We start from the raw sequence: 23074 nt of genomic DNA, 5'->3' as shown, positions 1-23074 counted from the left end.
TAGGCATGAGGAGTAAGAATTCAAGGACTGCCTCTCCTGCACCATCAATGACACAGGCTTTTTACCACTTCATACAACCCCAAATGTTCCCACAGTTCTTTTGCCTTCTCGCACAGAAACAACACATGTTTCGTGTCCTCTGGTCCATCCAAACATGCTAGGCAGGCTGGTTGAGTTTTTACATGTTTGTTGGCTAGTGTAACGCGAGATGGCAGAGTCCCGTGAAGCATCCGCCAAATAAAAAAATTAACCTTCGCCGGACAAGCTAATTTCCAGATCTTACACCAAATAGGATTAACCTTACTTATACCCATGCCATTTGAATATACCAATTTCCTCCCATGTTGTTTGTTCCATTCCTCCACATAAGCTGATCGAACAGTGAATAAACCGTTTTTCGTATACCTCCAAGCGATAAAATCCGGCATATTGTGCATATGTATCGAGATCGCTAGGACTCTATGAGCATCAATTGGCCACAATATTTGTCTCACCAACTCTTCATCCCAGCAATTCGTAACTCGGTCAATAAGATAAGAAACTTTCGTCAGGAGATTCCCTCTTCTAGGTGTAATACTTTTCCTATCTGCACAATTTGGGATCCATGCATCTCTGCATATGTCAATATTTTCTCCTATTCCCACTCTCCATATATATCCATTCCTGAGAGAATCCACTCCCGCCATAATGCTTTGCCAAGTAAAAGAGGAGCCCTTTTTTACTACTGCGCTCATCAAATCGCCCTCCAGGAAATACTTGGCTCTTAGGATTGTTGCACATAACGATTCAGGATTATCCAAGAGACGCCAAGCTTGTTTCGCTAACAAGGCCAGGTTAATGCAGTGTATATCACGGAAACCCATTCCTCCTTGGTCTTTTGGAGCACACATCTTCCACCACGCCATCCATTGCATCCTTTTATGTTTGTCCTCGTCAACCCGCCAGAACTGCGACATCACGTCTATGATTACTTTGCATTTTTTTAGGAATTTTAAATACGGACATTGCATATGTTGGGATAGCTTGAACAACAGACTTAAGCAAAATTTCCTTTCCACCAGCTGATAACAACTTTTCTTTTCGTCAACTAATCTTCATAATAATACGATCAATCAAGAACTGAAAACAATCGCTTTTGTCCATGCCCACATTGGCAGGTAATCCCAAATATTTATCATTAAGGGCCTCAACCTTAATATTTAAAATTGTACATATTTGCACTTTGTCCTCCACTTTCGTACTGGAACTAATTATTCTGGATTTTTTGACACTCACCCTCTGCTCTGAAGCGACACAGTAAGAACTCTAAGAGCCTCCGCGTTCGTAGCATTTGCTCGCATGAGGATCAAGGAATCATTCGCAAACAAAAGATTGGAAACTGAAGGGGCTTCCCTGCTAACCTTTATGTGTGAGATCTTTCCCCTCTCCTCCGCACTTGCTAAAAGGTCCGTCAGGCCCTCCATACATAACAAGAACGAATAGGGGGATAGGAGGTCCCCCTACCTTAGCCCTCTAGTGGGTGTGAAGCTACCAGTCTCCTTTGCATTAAACCGAACACTATACTCCACAGAGGAAGCACATTGCATAATCAAATTCAACCAGTTTTCCTTGAAACCCAGCTTCAACAAAATTGCTTCTAAGAAAGGCCATTCCACTCGGTCATAAGCTTTGTGCATGTCCAACTTGATAGCACACAACCCCTCCCTCCCCGTTCTTTTCTTTTAATCTTGTGGAAACACTCATATGCTACTAAAAAATTGTTTGTGATCTGTCTCTCGGGAACAAAAGCACTCTGAGTTGGGCTAATAATGTCTGACAAAATTAATTTCAAACGTGCTGCAATCATTTTTGAAATAACCTTGTACACCACATTGCATAAACTAATAGGTCTAAATTGAGTGACCTTTTCTGGATAGTTAACCTTTGGGATCATGACAATTGCAGTATCATTCCATCCCCCCGGTATCGAACATTTATTCACCGCCTGGAGGACCTCTTCTATTAGGTCATCTCCCAACATAGACCAAGATCTCTTATAAAAAACAGCGTGTAGACCATCTGGACCTGGCGCTTTTAAATCACCAAAATCAAATAAGGCTTTCCTAACTTCCTCTAGCGTATATGGGGCCATGAGGGCCTTATTCATTTCATCTATCACTTTCCTTTTGACAAGAGAGAGATCTTCCAGGTGAGGTTGAATGACTCCTGACATGAAGAGTTTTGAAAAATACTCTTTTATATAATCCTTCATCTCCGTACCTTGCACCCAGACCCCGTCATCCCCAATCAATTTTTTGACCTGATTCCTTTTCTTTCTAGCTGTTGCCGCATGATGAAAGAAAGAAGTGTTCCGGTCCCCATGCGATAACCAATTTGCACGACCACGCTGTACCCAATAAATCTCCTCTTGTTCCAGCAAATTTTCAATATGGACCAAAATCTCCTTTTGTCATGCTTTGGAATCCACATTCATAGGTCATATTCGCAACTTTTCCAACTCTTTTTTGAGCTTTTTCATTCTCTGTTTTGGCCCTCTCAAAAACTCACGGTCCCAAATATGCAAATCTGAGTGAATCACTCGAGTACGATAAGCGAGATTTGGCCTAATACCCATCTTCTTTGCCTTTTCCCAAGCTGTACGAACAATTTCACCGACCGTCTCCTCTTTGAGCCATCGAGCTTTGAACTACTTTACTCATCCCTTGGGGCATTAAAAATATTTCCGTCAAAATAATCTGTATCCAGTATGAGTGGACGATGATCAGAATGAACATGTTCCTCATTGATAATCGTGGCCCGCGGGAATTTGTTCACCCATTCCACATTGCATACCGCACGGTCAAGTCTCTCTCTAGTATCACCTATCCTCCTAGTGAAAGGGTCACCAATACAACCCATATCCTCGAGGCCACACTCTGCTAAAGAATTGCGGAAGTCTCTCATCATAGTATTTGGTCTCACATTTCCGCCCTCTTTTTCCGAAGGGAGTAAAATTTCATTAAAATCCCCTAAGATCACCCAGGGGTGATGGCCCAAATTATGTAAATTTTGAATATTATCCAAGATAATTTACGTTCACTCCAAACCGGATGACCATAAAAACCCGTGAACCGCCAATGTGCATCATCATTATTCATAAAAAGAATATCAACGAAACGAGCGGATAGATAGTTCAAAACAATTTTATTCAACTTATTATAATACAAAACTAAGCCACCGGCCCGACCATCACTCTCCACCACAATCATTGAATCAAAGGATAAAAAATGACGCAGCTCATCGGCTTTACATTTATTCAAGTGTGACTCAGAAAAAAAATCATATCAGCCTTGGTACGCTCTTGGAGCTCTAAGAGCTCACGAACTGTCGTGGGAGAAAGCATACCACGGAAGTTCCATCCTAGGATCCTCATTTGGCCCAGCGGACCTCCTCCTCGGAGGCCGCCCGATGCGCCATCATCTCCAACAGATTCCCTCCTCTATTGCATGTATGCCTCCTCCTCCACTGTTTCCTTTGCTACATGTGTGACTATCCCCCATCCCTCATAGTTTCAACTCTAACCATACAGGCTCCTTTTGAAGAAACACTCATCTCACCATACAACACACTTTCATAGCTATCCATTTCCCTCTCGAAAGAGAAGTTTTGGTCACTCCCTGTTAGTAGTACCCCAAAAGGATTACCCCTCTTTTTTCCTATGATATCTTTTCGAGCGCTCTCAAATATCTCATCCCTCGCCTTCTTTTTACATTTCCTCACCTTTCTCTTTGCGTGGCCCTACATAAGATTCTTTTCAGCAGCAAAAGTGAACATTGCAGACTCCTTGGATGTAGCCGGGCTAGCTAGCCTCGCAGCCACAACACCTGAGACTGCCTCTAGCACACCAGGCTTAAATAAAAGCTGATTTTGTATGTCATATGTGCCAGTCACATTAGGTAAAGCACTAGCTGCACCCATCGAGTGGATCCTCTGGCCCTCCTGGCTAGCAGGACACTCCAGATGGACAGCAACAACCCTCACTTGTGGAGCTGAGGGTGCTTCTAGGCGCTCCAGCACCTGGCCCTGCTGGCTTTGGTGCGAAGGGTGTACAGGAGCACCCAAGCAAGCAGCCTGGTCCTCCTGACTAGGGGCACCCCTTTCCAGGGATTCCAGTGACGCCACAGTCGCTTGGCTCTCCTGGCCGAGCTACATCGCTCCCTTGGTGGATGATGTCCTTGCCGCTAGGCCCTGGCCCTCCTGGCCAAGGCCGGCGTGGTTGAGCGGCCATTAAGCCAGGTCCACCTGACCCGTAGTAGAGGAGGCACATGACCCTGACCCTCCTAGCCGAGTGAGTGCCCTCCCTGGCCTGGTCCCCCAGTCAGCAAGGTCGTCGTCTTCGTAGACAACATGATGCGGAGCATCCTACAGACATCACCATGTCAAGAGTTCGGTTGGCAAGTGAAACGTGCCACATCTACTTCACATACACAAAGGTGAAGCATCTCCTTTACACGTGTTCACTTGTGCCCTTCGAGGATGGTATACTACTCAACCCCTCTCTTGTGTGCATACATAGGTGTGAGCGGTGCTACACGTTCATCGAGGAGGAGTCCAAGCGCAAGAGAACAACTACACTATCCAAGACAAAAGCCTGGAAGTGGAGAAGGAACCGGCCAAGAAGAAGGTAGAAGCTCCAAGGCGACCCCGTGCCCACGGGCCTCCCAGTTTGGACGAGCCTGAAGACCCCATGCGCACGGGCGTGTATCGTGCCCACGGGACCCCCGTGTCCACAGGCCTCACAGACACCGTGCACACGGGCTACTGCGTCAGGTCGCTGGACACCCCGTGCGCACGGGCTCCACTTACCCCGTGCACACGTGGCCCCCTGTATGTTGCTGCGGGCTTTTCCCATGTAATCCCAATTTCGTCCCTCCTTACCCCTTCATGCCTTGGACCTATATATACTCCACTTCCTCCTCCATTTAGACTTAGCTAAGAATAGATCTAGACATTAGAGATTAGCTCATGTACCTCCCCTTGTGGGATTCCTCCTCTTGAGAGAGAGAGACAGAGAGAGAGAGAGAGACTCCATTGGAGCTCAAGGCCTCCTTTGGAGAAGATCCCTAGGGATTCAAGACCTCCTTGTGGGAAGGATCTATCTAGATCATCAAGACCTCATCTCCTTTGGATTTGAGATGAACTTTACCATGTATCTTGTTTCCCTTTGATTGTTCATGTACCTTGTGGATCTTGTGTGTTCGTTAGTCTAGTGGATGTGTGATTGAACTTGTTCTTGAGTGTCCCTCTTGTGATTTCCCCTCTTGTTCTTCGTGTTCTTCGCGTTCTTTAGGGAATCCCCCTCCAATTCATGAAAGATCTCCACTTAGGGTCTCCACCCTACAACATCTTGTTATCTAGAGCCATGTTGATCACGAGTTTGGAGTCTTCCCCACCGTTTTCTAGCCTAATTTTGTGTGGTTTTGACCTGATTCGAAAATTCCCACAAAAAGAGCCATACCAAATTTTTGTGATTTGTTGTTCCTTGTGAGTTTTTGTTGATTTCAATCCATGGATGTGGTGTTTAGCAAGTAGATCCACCTTCTATTGCATCCCCATAGCCCAATTTTCTTTATCCCCTTCAAATCTGACCTTGAAATTGCGAAATTTCCGCCACCCCCGTGCCCACGGGCCCCAGACCCCGTGCGCACGCCCCCCGTGAAGTTCCTGGAGACCCCGTGTCCACGGCCTTCTATCATGCGCATGGGACCCCGTGTCCATGGGCCTTAGACCCTGTGCGCACGACCCTACCAGTTTCAGCCGCCACCGTTTCACTGTTTTGCCCATATCTCCCACTTCAGAAATCCGATTTGGGTGTTCTTTAGCTCGTTGAGAATCTAGCGACATGCCCGAGATGATCATCTTGGTTTCACCATCATTTGGCTCCATAAATTTTTGCGCATTTTTGCATCTTTGTAGGCCCTCTGCTATAACTTCCGCACCACCACATAAAACTTCTACAAACTAACACATTTTTGTTCTTATTGCATTTGTGGTTGTTTGAATTGTGATTTGGGTCTCCTAAGGTGTTTCAGATACTTAGGGATGGTTTCATCTTCATCCACCACTAGAAACTTGTATCGCTCCATCGACTACATCCACTCCGAGCTTCCACATCGACGACGACCATCCATCCTTTGAGACCATGTTCAACCGGAAGAAAGGCCGGTTACCCCCGACTTCATGAAAGGTTAAATGTGACGAAGGTATCCATTCCATCATAAAATTTTCCTTCCTTTACATTACATCTTGATAGACCCGCCATCTTTGAGAATACCTTCATACCTATTGAGACTAGCTATCCGAGTATTGCCGGGCTTCGCAAAAACTTGTGCACCATAGTGATACGATACCATATTGTTACATCATTTGATATATCATACACTGCAATTGCTTTCTCCCGTGCATATCTTGTGATACTTGTCCCATATATTTGTTGTTCAGGCTCAATAAGAATAGTGGAAAGGAAGAGAAGAGCAAAAAAGCTTTTAAGCAAGAAAGAAAGATCAAAGCTTGTAAGCAAAAGAGAGTTGAGCATGAAAAGAGATACTTGTGCATGAGGATACATGGAATAGGAAACATTTAGCTTCCATACATATAGGTTGGTGCCAAGTGGTGAATCGTGCCCAAGTGTGCAATCAAGCTAGTGCTCTCCTAGTGTTTGTGCAACACGAGCTTAGTCTTCGTTAGGCAATATTGTATTGCTCATCCCTATAGTTGCACAAGCCCCATTATCCCATCGTGTGTGTTTCTTTATTGCCATCCTCTATATTTGCGATCACTTGCTTTGCATTTTGAGTCCTTTGGATTTATTTATACATTTGCAATATCTTGGACTTCAATTTGCATGAATTTGTGTCACTTGTCCTTACCAAGCCACTCGATAAGCTTTACTTTGTAGGTGTGGGTGAACAAGTCCGGTACCAACTCCACTATTCTTTCATTTCACATTGAGTGACATGAGATACATCCTCAACTTTGGGAAAAGGTAGCTTGGTATTGTTTATCTCATTTCCTACTCACCTTTGCTCGAGTCTTGTGATGGATAGGCAAAGCATATCATCTCCGGTCTACAACCATGACGACGAGTTTGATGTAATGAAGAACCTCATCGATGCCAAGATGGACAAGCACATGGAGGAGCTCAAGGTTCTCATCAACAACTGCAAGAGGTATTCCTCAGCTTCGAGAAGACGCTCACGTGCAAAGACTCCCAAGCTACCATCTCCGGCAAGTACACACAAGCAGCGACACCGACAAGACCATGAAGAGCGACCTTCTAGACGAGAGTTGGCTTCTCTGCCAGCTCCGTGCACACGGGCCTCCAACCCCCGTGCACATGGGACCCTGTGTGCACGGCCTTCTGCACCCCCGCGTGCATGGGCTATACAGAATCGCGACATCGAAACCAAGGCTACGGCTTCTTCAACAACATTGGCATCTTCGCCACATGACTTCAAGGCATCTTCGCCTTCGGATGTACGACATCTTCGCCTACTCCACGAGCTCAAGTCCACTACTTCTACGAGCTACTTCGACTTCACCGTCAAAGATGAGATTCCATTCTTTGGGACTCATGAGCTCGAAGAGTACCTCGAGTGGGAGCACAAGATGGACGACTACCTCAAGCTACACCAAGCCCCCTCTGAAGATCAAGTGAAGTGCACCGCAAGTACCTTCCATGACTACGCGTTGACATGGTGGCTTCACACACCTTCGAGAAGCCTCAACATGAGTTGGTCCAACACGAAGAAAGCGACGCGGCGAGAATTTGTGCCTTCCACCTACATGGACTATCTTCTACGCCAATTGGAGAACACCATACAAGGATCCAAGTCCCTTGATGAGTACTTCAAGAACATGAAGGAAGCCTTGCGACGAGCCAGTGTGGATGACCGCATTTGGATGAAGGTCTACTTCATGATGGGATTGAACAACAACATCGCCAAGCCTATCTTCACCAACAACTACGAGTCCCTCGATGACATGTACTTTGGTGCTCTCAAGGCGGAGCAAGAACTCATGAAGGCCAAGTCTACTCGACCCCAAGCACACTTCGCGACGACCACGCTCTAAGATGGCGAGCATGAGGCTAGTACCACCGAGATGTCCAAGCCCGACAAGCTCCAAGATGACGTTCTCAATTTTGACTTCACTGCCATCCCTCTTTGTGGAATTGATGATGCCGAGTCTACTAACATTCCTTTTCAAGATGGTGCGATGATGAGTACGACTACGGAGCAACTCAAGGACCAAGATTTGGAGGCGAGCGACATGGTGACGAGCAAGGATGATGCTTCCATCTTTGTAGGCGATAGTGATGACGTGGCATCTTCGACCTTCATCCATGGCAAGAGTGATGATGTGCCATCTTCGGCCTTCATCCACGGCGGCGACTACAAGATGGTTGAGCATGGGATTTTCCCTTCAAGGCGTATGATGATGAGTTGAGTGACTTGTGCCACCATATTGAGAGTGAGAATGACTTCACTGTTGGGGAACGTTGCATGGGAAACAAAAAATTTCCTACGCTCACCAAGATCAATCTAGGAGATGACCATCTAAGAGAGGACAAATTGCATCTACATACCCTTGTAGATCGCTAAGCGGAAGCATTAAGAAACGCGGTTGATGTAGTCGAACATCTTCGTGATCCAATCACGATCCGTCCCGCGAACTCCGATCCAGTGCCGAACGGACAGCACCTCCACGTCAACACACATACGGCCTAATGACGCCTTCAGCTCCTCAATCCAGCGAGTGATGGTGAAGTAGTAGCTCGAGTCCTCCGGCAGCACGACGGTGTGGTGGCGGTGGTGGTGGAGAAATCTTAGCAGAGCTTCGCTAAGCACTATGGAGAAGAAGATGGTTATGAGGGAGAGGAAAAGCAGCGCCGTGGCACGTATAGATGCGTATGGGTGCGGCCGCCCTCTCTCCCCTCCTATTTATATAGGGGGAAGGGTGGAGGGAGGGGCGCCCTAGATCCCATCTAGGGGTGGCGGCCACCAAGGGGAAACCCTAGATGGGTTTGGGCGCCTCCTCCTAGCTGCCTTGGCCCCCAAGGCAAGTGGAGGAAACCCTAGGGAGGCGCCCCACCTCCTCAAGCAACGTGGGAAGGGGTCTTGGGGTGCACAGCTCCTTAGTGGGATGGTGTGCCCCATCCTCTAGGCCCATGAGGCCCCCCAACACTTGCCGGGGCCTCCCGAAACCCCTTTCGGTCATGCTGGTCATCACCCGGTACCCCCGGAACACTTCCGGAATCCAATACCCTTCGTCCAATATATAAATCTTCACCTCCGGACCATTCGGGAGTTCCTTGTCACATCTGAGATCTCATTCGAGACTCCGAACATCCTTCGGTAACCACCATAATGACTCAACTATACTTATATCGTCACCAAACGTTAAGTGTGTAGACCCTACGGGTTCGAGAACTATGCAGACATGACCGAGACACCTTTATGGTCAATAACCAATAGCAGGACCTGGATGTCCATATTGGTTCCCACATATTCTACGAAGATCCTATCGGTCGAACCTCGATGTCAAGGATTCAGTTAATCCCGTATGCAGTTCCCTTTGTCTATCGGTATGTTACTTGCCCGAGATTCAATCGTCGGTATCTCCATACCTAGTTCAATCTTGTTACCGGCAAGTCTCTTTACTCGTTCCGTAATACAAGATTCCGTGGCTAACTCATTAGTCACATTGCTTGCGAGCTCATTGTGATACTGTATTACCGAGTGGGCCCTAAGATACCTCTCCGTCGTACGGAGTGACAAATACCAGTCTTGATCCATGCCAACTCAACAGACACCCTCGGAGATACCTGTAGAGCACCTTTATAGTCACCCAGTTACATTGCAACGTTTGGTACACACAAGGTACTCCTCCGGTGTTAGCGAGTTGCATGATCTCATGGTCATAGGAACATATACTTGACATGCAGAAAACGATAGCAATAAACTTGACACGATCATATGCTACGTTCATAATTTGGGTCTTGTCCATCACATCATTCTCCTAATGATGTGATCCCGTTACCAAATGACAACTCATGTCCATGACTAGGAAACCATAGCATCTTTGGCCAACGAGCTAGCTCGGTAGAGGCTCACTAGGGACACGTTGTTGTCTATGTATCCACACATGTATTTGAGTTTTCGATCAATATAATTCTAGCATGGATAATAAAGGATTATTATGAAGAAGGAAATATGATAATAACCAATTAATTATTGCCTCTAGGGCATATTTCCAACATTCACCACTAGCCCCATATATGATGAGTTGCCCCAATTCCCATGTGAGGAGAGCCACCACCACCACCACTTGAGTGATTTGAGTGACTCCACCATATGTGACATTGAGTACACCTACCTTGAGGGAGTGAGTGAGCCACCACCACTTAGAGAGAGTGAGGTAGTTGATAGGCCATGTGAGGCCATTTCGAGTTCTAACAACTCAACCTCTACCTCTATTGTGTCTTCTCATTTGGTGCTAGGTCCCATCCATGATGACGCGCCGATCCTCGACGACTCCGTCCTTCCGTTGGACAAGACGATGGCCATGGTGGACTATGATGTACCCCCCACATTGTTCCATCACGATGATGACATTGACCACGATTTGGTTCTTGCTACCTCACCTACACGACATGAGTGGAATGACAAAGGTAACATAGGTGATGGTGATGCTCTAGTCCCACTAGTGCATATTCTTGATATTGATTGCTTGCATGATGTTGATACACCTATTACCATGCTTCATGCTAGTGAGACTTCCTCATGCGATGATTTGCCCATTTATGATGAGTTTGATGATTTCCATGTGGAGTCTATTAGTCGTGATGCTAGGTTGCATACGATTTCTTGTGATAATTCTCTCGGTCACATCATGTTTGACAATCCGTTTGACTTGTCATATGCTATGCATGAGATCAACCATATGTCATATTTGCAATCTCATCGTAGTGACTATGCATATGCCATTAAAAATAAACCCAATTTGCACATATGGCATAGATGACAAACCCATGGTTATTGGCATTTGTTTTTCTTGTGATGATACAGATATGCATCATTTACATCATATGCCATGCCATGACCACCTAGCTTCGGACATGCCTTGTTTGCCATGTTGTCAAGTTTCTCCATATTATGCTTCCGCTATTGCTCATGAGGAGACCCCCATAGTTTCCTCATACCCATTAGGAGATTTTGCTACATCCTATGAATTGCATGATTCCCATGATTGTGTTCACCATATGCATCCCATGAATAAAAATGCTATTGTTGTGCCACACACTTGCTATAATTTGCGTCCCAATCATGTTGAACATAATAACTATCATTACATGCTGGATGACATGTTCTTATACCATGCATCAAATTTATTTGAGCGATGCTTATCTTGTACTAACGCTCACATGCACATACACATCATGATGGATGATGGATGATGTATACATTTACCACGCACAGACTTTCTTTGGTTTGTGTCTCTTTTGTGTAGGTACCCATGCATACTTGTCAACCTTGCTTTCCATGAGTTGACAAAATGAGGTTTAGAGAGCAATGATGATTTGGCATCCTGTGGATCGTCCTTACCACCGCTCCCTTCGCGTAAAGACTTCGTGCATTTCTTCTACATGGCCCTCACATGGTTATGGGTTATATACGGCTTATCACTTTATGCCCATATTTCCATGTTCACTTTGCATGATATGCCCATTTCTATGCCTCTACCATGCATTTGTGACCCGTGCTTTGCATTACACATGTTCCTTGATTCTCATACTGGTATGTGTATTTGGAGGTTTGGTGGACATATCTCTTGTTATTGCCATGTTCCATTTATGACCCATTCCTATGATGATACTATGATCTTGCTTTGTGTTCATGCTTGCGATATGTCATGTGCATTGCCTATACCTACTATTTGCTCACATGACATGATTTCCATGATTTCCTCTAGTGTGTTCCATCTTTGCTCCACTAGTTTGCACGACATGTTTCATATGCTTGCCTATGTTGCATCACCAATGATTCATACTTGAAAATTTCATGCGGTTGATTGCCAATTGCCATGCCTCATGACATATATACCTTGTGTGTTGCATCCGACTTGTGTATTACTCGCTCATATCATATGATTGGTTGCAACAATGTCATCTTCATGTATGCCATGTCCCATTGCTTGTCACATGATTGACTTGATTGCCTCACACATGTTGAACGATTTCTCTTTCCATTGAGTTGAGTGCCACAATATCTTCATTACAACACATGCCCATTATGCTTGGATTGTTTTGCGCTTTCCCCATGTGTTTAGACACATCATTATATTTGGTCCTGTGGATGATTCTTATGCCTACCATAGACCTTTTGTTGATCGTCCACATTACACATATGAACAACGCTTGGTGATCGTCCACTTCTACACGACAACATCATCTCTTTCCCATGGTGATTAGAATTTCGATCAGGGGACGGACTTTCCCAAGGGGGAGGGGATGATGCGGAGCATCCTATGGACATCACCATGTCAAGAGTTCAGTTGGAAAGTGACACGTGCCACATCTACTTCACATACATAAAGGTGAATCATCTCCTTTACACGTGTTCACTTGTGCCCTTCAAGGATGGTATACTACTTGACCACTCTCTCGTGTGCATACATAGGTGTGAGCGGTGCTACGCATTCATCGAGGAGGAGTCCAAGCACAAGATAACAACTACACCATCCAAGACGAAAGCCTGGAAGCGGAGAAGGAACCGGCCAAGAAGAAGGCAGAAGCTCCCAGGCGACCCAGTGTGCACGGACCTCCCCAACCCCGTGCCCACATGCCTCCCAGGCTGGACGGTCCCTAAGACCCCGTGCACACGGGTATGTACCGTGTCCACGGGCCTCACAGACCCCATGCGCACAGGCTACTGCGTCAGGTCGCTGGAGACCCCATGCGCACGGGCTACTGCGTCAGGTCGCTGGAGACCCCATGCGTACGGGCTCCACTTACCCCGTGCACACGGGGCCCCCTGTATGTTGCTACGAGCTTTGCCCATGTAATCCCTCCTTACCCCTTCATGCCTTGGACCTATATATACTCCACTTCCTCCTCCATTTAGACTTAGCTAAGAATAGATCTAGATATTAGAGCTTAGCTCATGTACCTCCCCTGTGGGATTCCTCCTCTTGAGAGAGAGAGAGATACTCCATTGGAGTTAAAGGCCTCCTTCGGAGAAGATCCCTAGGGATTCTGTGTGAAGGATCTATCTAGATTATCAAGACCTCATCTCCTTTGGATTTGAGATGAACTTTACCATGTACTTGTTTCCCTTTGATTGTTCATGTACCTTGTGGATCTTGTGTGTTTGTTAGTCTAGTGGATGTGTGATTGGACTTGTTCTTGAGTGTTCCTCTTGTGATTTCCCCTCTTGTTCTTCGTGTTCTTCGTGTTTTTCGAGGAACCCCCTCCAATTCGTGAAAGATCTCCACTTAGGGTCTCCAACCTACAACACAACACAACACCCTTTTACTTCACAGTGAGATCACCTACAACTTTGGTCACTTTACCACCATTCCTTCGGTGGCCTTGGAAGTTTTGTTGTTACTGTAGCCGGTGAACAAAAGGGCTCTTCTACTAGATGTCTGACCTTTCTAGTAGGCCTCTACACTGAGATTTTTTGAAAAACTATTACTCTACTTTCCTTCGGAATCCTACAGAACCGCTCAGACACATGTCCTACAAGCCCACAACACTCACAATACGACAACAATTTCTCATAGCAAACATCAAACTGAAGTTTTTCTTTGCTACCTAAGGGAGTAAATTCTACCCTACTCTTGATTGTTTGCAAGTTTTTGTTGTTCGTGTGCAGGTGCTGTTTACATAGTGTTGCTTGGTTCTCCTGCTGGATTGATAACCATGGTTTCATAACTGAGGAAAATACCTACCTTTGCTGTGCTGCATCATCCTCTCCTCTTCAGGGAAATACCAACACAGATACAAGCAATCATGAAGAATTTCTGGCGCCGTTGCCGGGGAGACATCATCAACATCTATCAGGTACCTAAGAATAAACTCTCATCTCTATGCAATCACTTTATTTGACATTTACCTCTTGTTTTCATCTCCCCCACTTTTAAAAGGATGTTTTGCAAAAATACAAAAATATTTTTCGTTTGCCTTTCTCTTGTTTGATCTTTTGTTTGCTTGCGATCTTGTTTGCGTAGTCACTATGTCTCACGAAAATACCAAATTGTATGATTTTTCCAATACTAATAATAATGATTTTATTAGTACTCCTATTGCTCCTCCCGCCGCTAGTGCGGAGTATTATGATATTAATGCCGCTTTGTTGAATCTTGTTATGAAAGAGCAATTTTCTGGTAAACCTAATGAGGATGTCGCGTCCCATCTAAACACTTTCATAGAATTGTATCATTTGTATGATATGCAAAATAAAACAGATGTGTCCAATGATATTGTGAAATTAAAATTATTTCCTTTCTGTTTGCGGGATCGTGCAAAAAATTGGTTTTCATGTTTGCCAGATAATAGTATTCATTCTTGGGATAAGTGCAAAGATGCTTTTATTACTAAGTATCCCCCTCTGTCAGATTACGGGTTCCGACAAACCCTTGAGGTTCGAACACTGGGGTGCGCATGAAGATCTCTCTCTCCCTAGCTCGCTCTCGAAATGATCTCAAGGCCTAGCCCGACGAACCCAAAGAACAAGAGACACGAGAGTTTATACTGGTTCGGGCCACCATTGCGGTGTAATACCCTACTCCAGTGTGGTGGTGGTGGTGGATTGCCTTGTAGGCTGAGGATGAACAAGTACAAAGGACGAACAACCTCCTGAGGAGAGGTGTTCTTGAGCTCGGTGAGCTTGTGTATGCGAGGATGATCTCGATGATCCGTCCCCCTGCTAGGGTGGTGGCTAGTCCTATTTATAGAGGCCCTGGCCCTCTTCCCAAATGTTAGGCGGGAAGGGATCCCACAACGGCCAATTTTGAAGGGAGACAACTAGTACAAGCTATCCTGACAAAAGGTGGTCTTCGCCTGCCAAAGGTTCTTGTGGTGACGCTGCCGTGGGCTCCACGATGACCTCCGTCCTGCTGATCTTGGTCTCGTTGCACCGATATGGAAACCTTTGCCTGATGCCCCGGGACTCCTCGCCTGCGCCTGCCCCTTTAACACCAAAGAGGAAACAAGTACTCTGCGCCCGCTGGCGCTTGCCTGGCCTTGGTCGTCATGGCTCACGTCACGTGCACCTCACGAGGTGCCCCTTGCATAGATATCTCTGCTCCTCGGGAGCCAGCCTAGCGAGGCTGCCCTTGAGGAGGTCTTGTGTCGTCCGCCTCGCGAGGCTTGGTCCCTCGCGAGGGTCTTGAGTGGTTGCTGACGAAGATGGGCCGTACCAGGCCATCGGTGGAGCCACGCCCTGGGCCGCAGGCAGGCAAGTCTGGGTACCCCCGTTCCTAGGACGCCGACAGTAACCCCCGGGCCCAAGGCGCGCTCGGACTTGGCTTAGAGGCGAAGGTAAAGGGCAAGTGCGGAGCGCAGCGGGCCCAACAGCCTGCGGCCTTGATTGACGTGTGGTGACTGACGGGATGTGGGCGCCTCCACTTCCCCCCGCAGCCTTGATTTCCGCCTGGCTAGGCAACCACTGTCATCTACACAGCTCCGCCTCCATTACAGGCAGCAATCTCCGTAGCTCCCTCATCTTCCGGAAGACAGCGGATTCCTTCCCCGGTCTGATCTGACACCAACTCTCCCCGCCGCCATGGCACCAAGCCGGAAGAAGAAGGGGAAGAAGGAGTCCCGTACCTCGGCCCCCACGCTGCCGGTCTTCGAGCCCACCATCGAGCGGTCGGTGGTGCTCAATCAGGAAGCGATGGACAAGGTGCGCCCAGCGCTCGCTGCTGATTCCAATGAGTGGGGGGAGACGGTGGCCTGGCCTGCTTCCCGCGCTGTGATTGACAGGGCGGCCACCAAGGTCCCCATCCATCTTCACGCCCTCTGGGCTGGTCTGATCCCTCCCTTCTCCGACTTCTTCAATGCGGCGCTCTCGCATTATCAGATCAATGCACTGCACCTCAATCCCCAATCCATCCTCCTCCTAGCTGTCTTCGCCTTCGTCTGCGAAGCCATGGTGGGCATTGCTCCTTCCGTGGCCTTGCCTCGCCACTTCTTCTCGCTGCACCTGACAGATGCTCTCTAGCGCTCGAGGTGTGTTTCCCTTGAGGCTGTTGAGGTGACGGCCGGCTTGGGGATCGATTTCGAGCTCTCTCCGGTCGTGGGAGGTTTTCAGAAGCGGTGGTTGTTTGTGGATGTTGGTGTGCGCAACCCCCTGCTGCTGCTCCTGCAGGTTCCGGCTGTCCCAAGCTCCGGCTGGGGGCACGCGAAGCTCACCGACCGGCGGCTCGCCCATGTCTGGCACCGGCTGGCCAGGCTAAAGGGCCTCGGGGTGACGGCGCCTATGGTGGTGAAGGAGTTCATCCGGTGTTGCATCGCTCCGCTTCAGCGCCACTCCCAGCCGATGTGGACCTTCTCCGGCTATGGGGACCGCATGAGGCTTCAGGTGCCAGCTCTTGCTCCTGAGGCACGGCGCATGGCGCTCGAGCTCCTAACGAGCAACCCAATGCCAGCCAGCCTGCTGGAGGAAGGCTGCCTTCTGTACGGCTGCTCGAACAAGGTGGAGTTTGCGAAGCATATGCCCCCCTTCGACAAATGGGGACTGCGCCCGACTGGCCTTGAAGGGCCTCGCGAGAGCCCTGTCTTTGTGGCTCCCTTGCCCGCCTCCAGCGCGGTGATCTTCCCGGAGGTGGACGCAGGGGGGGGCGATCGCCATCGACTACTGGCGACACGGCTGCCGAGGAACCAGCGTCGCCCGGGGCTCCCAAAGTGTCGTCCCCCGGTGCCCGAGAGAGCCGTCCCGAGGAAGCTGCTGGGGGGACGACGCAGACCGATACTCCTGATGTTGAAGCCCCCGAGGCCCGGTGGATCGAGGTCTCCACGCGGTCTAGCACCCCTGAGGTCGCCTCCTCAGGAGCCACACCAGCCGCGCCCGGCATTGGTGACCGCACCCAGGGCTTCGGCCGAATCCGACCGAACTTCGAAGTGCTCTGCAAGGGGAAGGGGTCTCCAAGCTGCAGCGGTGACGCCTTCCGGCCATTGAAGCAGAGGAAGTACATTGCTATTGACGAGTGAGTACCTTATCTTTGTAATTTCTTGAGCGCCGCTTCTCCTCCTGACCATAGTTCCTCAGGGTCCCTTCCGCCAGGGCGATGAAGTCTCCCGAGAAGCAACCCTCACGTGCTTCGGGCTCTCTGCTAACCCTGAGCGCCTCATGTCGACCAGCCGCACGTGGCGCGATGCCTGCCAGTAAGGCGGACGCGCCAGCCTGACGTCTTGACCCTGCGCTCTTGTCGTCCCTCCTTTGTGGTCCGGCCTGGGGTGCGGAGAGTGTGCCGAGTGCCCCACCAATGGTCCTTGCCCGCGGCTGGGCGACCTCGGCCCTGGCCTCACCTTCGAGCAACGAGGCCCCGCCCCACCAGGCCTCCGCCGAGGTACGGAGGGCGGCCGGAAAGGCGCCGGCCTCCAGCCCCCTGCCGGGAGCGGCCGAGCCACTTCGAACTTCTCCAACAAATCTTGGCACGGAGGATGGACCCGGCCACGCGTTCGAGCTTGCACACGAGCGTGGTGCAGTCCGCCATGAGCTCTTCCGGGAGGCGATTGGCACGCTGAGCCGGCTCGGGGAAGAGCTTGTGGATGTTGATGCCAGCCTTGAAACCGAAGGCCTTCGACTGGCGGACGAATGGCATCAGCTGAAGGTGGCCATCGACTTCAGGCGTCTCCAGCGTGAGCGCGCCAACACGAAGGCCGAGGCATCCCTTGCTACCTCGCGCGAGGCCAGCGCCCGAGCCTTGGAGGAAGCCAGGGAGGCTGACCACTGCTGCGAGGCTGCAGAGAAACATGAAGGGGAGCTCCGGGCTCTGAACGCCTCCTTGGAGCAGCAGGTTGAGGTGCGCGGGGCTGCCTTGGCGTCGATGAAGGGGGCGCCTTCTAAAGAGGAGGAGATCTTGAAGCGTGAGAAGGCGCTGATGCTGGAGGCCACAGAGCACAGCCTCGAGCTTGAACGGCTGGAGACGAGGGAGCGCTAGGTTGCCCAGGCGGAGGACGCTGCCAGCGCGCGCGAGGCCAGGATCCAGGAGGAGATCAACCGTAGGGTGGTGGAGGCTCGAGCATATCTTGCCAGCAGATACGACCTGAAGCTGAAGCTCATGGAAGCTGAAGCTGAGGGCAGAACCACCACCCTCAGGTCAAGGTTGGATGAAGCAGAGCAACGCGAGAAGGCCTCTGCAGCGGCCCTGATCTCCGTCCAGGCCGAGTTGGCCTCCGCCCACGCCGAACTGCTCCCGCTCCAGCGGTGGGTTACTGATGTCGAGTCCCTCGCGCAGCAGAGTAGGGAGGAAGCGCTCCGCTAGCAGACGTTACTGCTCGAGCACACTCCCATGCTCCGGGCTCTCAGGGTGAGGGCCAACCAGGCGCTGGGTACCATTTGTGACGAACACGCCCCTCACCCCCATGCAGAAGACTATGCCAGCCATCTCTGCTTCTTCACCGATGTTGTGACGCGCCTGGAGGATCGGGCCGAGAGGGGTCGCGAGCTTGTGGACGAAAAGAGCCGAGGCCTCCTTGGGCGCGTGTTTTCCCATGTCGTTAGTCATATTCAGAGCATCAATCCCAACTTCAACTTTGACGCCGCCATCGCTGCAGTGCCTGGAGCCATCTGGGACAACCTGGCGCGTTGGGTGGACGATAATGTAGATGCTCTGGTCAGGGCTTTCGCTTCCGAGGATGACGCGGTGGTGGTCGTGGCGGATGAAGGCGGCGCAGTTGATGACGGTGAAGACGATGCCGGCAACAGCACCATCAGCGTGTCCGGGAGTGATCCGGAAGATGCTGCGAGCGACATGTTCGATTGAGTGCACACTTCTTTGTTTTGAACCTGCACGCAAAAGCTTGGGCACAACCCCTAAAGGTGTAAGAGCATTTTGGGGAGGGGAAGCCCCTCATGTAATCAGACTACTATTTTATTCCTCAAGCCAGACTTGAAACACTCTTTTACGAGCTCTCAAGCTCTTCCGCGGGCCCACTGCTGTAACTTACCTCAGTCCGAGCAGGCCTCGAACTGGTCTTGTGGTCGCCGATGTGCGTTTCTCTCGAGGGGGCCCCTCGCGGGCTCGCGAGGTTTTGGGCTTCTGAGGAGCCTGCTAGTCCGCCCGAGAGGGCCTCGTGAGAAGTGAGCGCAGATCATGGCAGGGTGTGCGTGTGATGCCCACATACCACGCCCAGCCCCCGCTCGCGAGGTGCTCGCAAAGGAAGGGGTAGCAGGCACGGGCCTCGAAGTAAGGCACGGAACCAGAAATCTCGGAAACGCGATACAAACGAGAAAAGACGCCCCCCATACTTGCCAACAAAATGCAACTTCAAGTTCAAATCCAAAAGGTGGCAAATCGAGCTACAGAAAAGGGGTGAAAGCAAATGGCCGCGTCCGGCACCTAGCTAGTCTTTGTGTCTTCCAACCAGCGCGGAGCTAAGTGCTTTCACTGGCTGTGATCATAGTCATTGGGGGAGAGTGTCGACAGCCAGCGCGGAGCATGGTGCTTCCACTAGGACGTGGGCGGGAGCCCCCGAGGCCCGAGGGTGGCTCTCCGGAGACTCAGGGGCGTGTACAGCCCCACTCATTATTACGTGAGAGTGTCACGGGCGGAGACCTTCACAGGCATGAGCCTTGCTTCATATCGCCAGACGAGGGCAACGCCCGGCGCCACCATCGACCACCGTTGGGGCGTTCGAAAACCAGGACGGTGCCAAGGGGCAAAGGGGACGCTAGCGGCACCCTCGGCGACCACGAGACCTCTGCCGGGGGGAGGGATCGCCGGCGCCTCCCTGGCAGAGGACCTACCTCTGGGCGACGCCTCGCTCTGTGTGACACGAGGGAGGGCCTAGCTCCAGGCCCCTCCCGTGCAGCCCCCAGTGCGCTACCCTTGGTTGGAGCGGGGCTGCCGCGCTGGGGTTGCCACCCGCCGCAGTGGCCTGGTCCACCTGCGACCCATGGTTAGTGTAAGCCTGCTCCTGAGATATCAGTGGTACCCTGCGGTTGTTGTCATTGGCGGGGTCGGCGAGGCTCCTGGGTGGCTCGTGGAAGGCCTCAACTTCCAGCATCTCTTCTTCCCAGCCCGGCTCGAGAAACGAGCAGGGGCCATCCTCCGGAGTGTACTCCTAATCCACCATGTGGGCCACGTAGGCTTCCGGAGTCGGCGCTCCGGAATCCCTGTCGTGGCGCCCTGCGCTGCGGGCCGCCGGGCCCTCCGCGTCCCCCTGGTGGCTGTAGGGTGGCACCCCATTATGACCGCGAGGAGCAACGCCCGTACCTACATCGCCCGGGGGAAGCGTAGGCGTGGACGGACGTTCGACACCGTTGGCCGTGCCGATGCCGATGAGCCCTCCTGGTGCGCCTAGGAGCATGCGGGTGCGACGAGGCCCACCGTGCGACCTGGCCACAACTTGCGACGTAGGTAAGGAGCAGAAAGGTGGCGTACCCCTGGATGCAGCGTCCAACAGCTCGGCGACGCGTTCCAGCAACGCGTCCAGGCCGCTCTCCGCCAGTCGGCACCGCCGCAGCTCCCGCGCCACTATGAGCACGACTCGCATGTTTGCCTGTTCCCATTGGGTGTGTGGCGCCGTGGCCGCTGTGTATCGTGAGGATCTTGCGGTGGCCCGCGCACGCCGCGCTATAAGGGTGGAAGGCGTCGGTCCGTGCCATCCGGGTCCCACGGTGTTCGGCGGCGTGCGGGCCGCCTGGAGTGTGGAGTTGAGGTTTCCCTGGGTGGACGGTGCCGTACTGACGGGCCAAGCAGCCCAATGGTCGGCGTTGGTCCTTGGGTCACCAGACATCGGAACCCCGGGGTGTCGGTGGGTCAGTCGATGGAGAAGAAACCCTCCGCGCACCCCTACCTGGCAGACCAAATGTCGGATTACAGGTTCCAGCAAACCCTTGAGGTTCGAACACTGGGGTGCGCACGAAGATCTATCTCTCCCTAGCTCGCTCTCACAATGATCTCAAGGCCTAGCCCGACAAACCCAAAGAACAAGAGACACGAGAGTTTATACTGGGTGGTGCCAACATTGCGGTGTAATACCCTACTCCAGTGTGGTGGTGGTGGATTGCCTTGTAAGCTGAGGATGAACAAGTACAAAGGACGAACAGCCTCCTGAGGAGAGGTGTTCTTGAGCTCGGTGAGCTTGTGTGTGCGAGGATGATCTCGATGATCTGTCCCCCTGCTAGGGTGGTGGCTAGTCCTATTTATAGAGGCCCTGGTTCTCTTCCCAAATGTTAGGCGGGAAGGGATCCCACAACGGCCAATTTTGAAGGGAGACAACTAGTACAAGCTATCCTGACAAAAGGTGGTCTTTGCCTGCGAAAGGTTCTGGTGGTAACGCTGTCGTGGGCTCCGCGATGACCTCCGTCCAGCCGTCCTGCTGGTCTTGGTCTCGTTGCACCGATATGGAAAACATTGCCTGATGCCTCGGGACTCCTCGCCTACGCCTGCCCCTTTAAAACCAAAGAGGAAATGATTACTCTGCGCCCGCTGGCACCCACCTGGCCTTGGTCGTCATGGCTCACGTCACGCGCACCTCGCGAGGTGCCCCTTGCATAGATATCTCCGCTCGTGGGGAGCCAGCCTAGCGAGGCTGCCCCTGAGGAGGTCTTGTGTCGTCCGCCTCGCGAGGCTTGGCCCCTCGCGAGGGTCTTGAGTGGTTACTGATGAAGATGGGCCGTACCAGGCCGTCGGTGGAGCCACGCCTTGGGCCGCAGGCAGGCAAGTCTGGGTGCCCCCGTTCCCAGGACGCCGACACCCTCCCCAGCGCGAAAATTATTTCCCTTAGAAACCAAATTATAAGTTTCAAGGAACTTAAGGATGAACATGTTGCGAAATCTTGGGAAAGAATGAAATTAATGCTAAGAAATTGTCCTACTTATGGTTTAAATCTCTGGATGATTATAAACATTTTTATGTGGGATTGAATTTTGTTTCTAGAAATCTTTTAGATTCCGCCGCAGGTGGTACTTTATGGAGATTACTTCGGGCGAAGCTACTAAATTACTAGATAATATCATGGAAAATTACTCAAAATGGCATACTGAAAGAGCACCTACTAGTAAAAAGGTTAATTCTGTTGAAGAAATTAGTACTATAAGTGAAAAAGTTGATGCACTTATGAAACTGGTTGCTAGTAAAAATGTTCCTATTGATCTTAATGATGTGCCTTTGCCTACTTTGATTGAGCAAAATAATGATCTCGTAGATATGAATTTTGTCTCGCGAAACAATTTTAATAACAATGCTTATAGAGGTAATCTTAATCCTAGGCCTTTTCCTGGAAATTCCTCTAATAATTATGACAATTCCTGTGGTAATTCTTCTTATAATAATAATAATAGGATGCACTCTGATATTGAGAGTTATATTAAAGAATTTATCAATGCTCAAAAAGTTTTCAACACTATGATAGAAGAAAAATTCGATAAGATTGATGATATGTCTAGAAGCATTGATTGAATTACGCATGATGTAGAGAATCTCAAGATTAAATTTTTTCCACTCAAGGTTGATGAATCAATTAAGGCTTTATATGTTTCCATGGATGAAAGTAAGAAGAGAACCGCTATGCTAAGAGCTAAAAGAGATTTTTTTAGAAAAAAGCGTTTCCGCCTGATTTTTTTCGTAGTAACGATGAGGATGTTAAGATGATTGGTGTTCCTTCTATTGATTCCTTGTTTAGTAATATTAAAATTGATGATAAGGGGACTGAAGAAGATTCAACTTTAGTTAGAAGGCATCCTCATATTTCGGAGGGTGAAAATCTTGTTGATTTTTTTTGATAAAATTGGGTTTGGAGAGGTAAAAATTTCTAAATTCACCGAGTGCATATGAACAAAACAAAGCTTTTACTAAACAT

General features: G+C 50.0%; 1 protein-coding gene across 1 annotated transcript; it reads left to right on the top strand.

Annotated features, from left to right (window-relative positions):
- Nucleotides 1–5000: 5000 nt before the first annotated feature.
- Nucleotides 5001–8601, top strand: LOC141041651 (uncharacterized). Its single transcript, XM_073508488.1, has 2 exons — nucleotides 5001–6242; nucleotides 6481–8601. The coding sequence occupies exon 2, from the start codon at nucleotides 7078–7080 to the stop codon at nucleotides 8110–8112; it is 1035 nt and encodes a 344-aa protein (XP_073364589.1). The 5' UTR covers nucleotides 5001–6242; nucleotides 6481–7077; the 3' UTR covers nucleotides 8113–8601.
- Nucleotides 8602–23074: the final 14473 nt, after the last annotated feature.

This window comes from Aegilops tauschii, chromosome 2 (genome assembly GCF_002575655.3).
Source record: "Aegilops tauschii subsp. strangulata cultivar AL8/78 chromosome 2, Aet v6.0, whole genome shotgun sequence".
In the NCBI taxonomy this organism is placed as follows: Eukaryota; Viridiplantae; Streptophyta; class Magnoliopsida; order Poales; family Poaceae; genus Aegilops; species Aegilops tauschii.
This window is presented reverse-complemented; position numbering and strand designations above follow the sequence as displayed.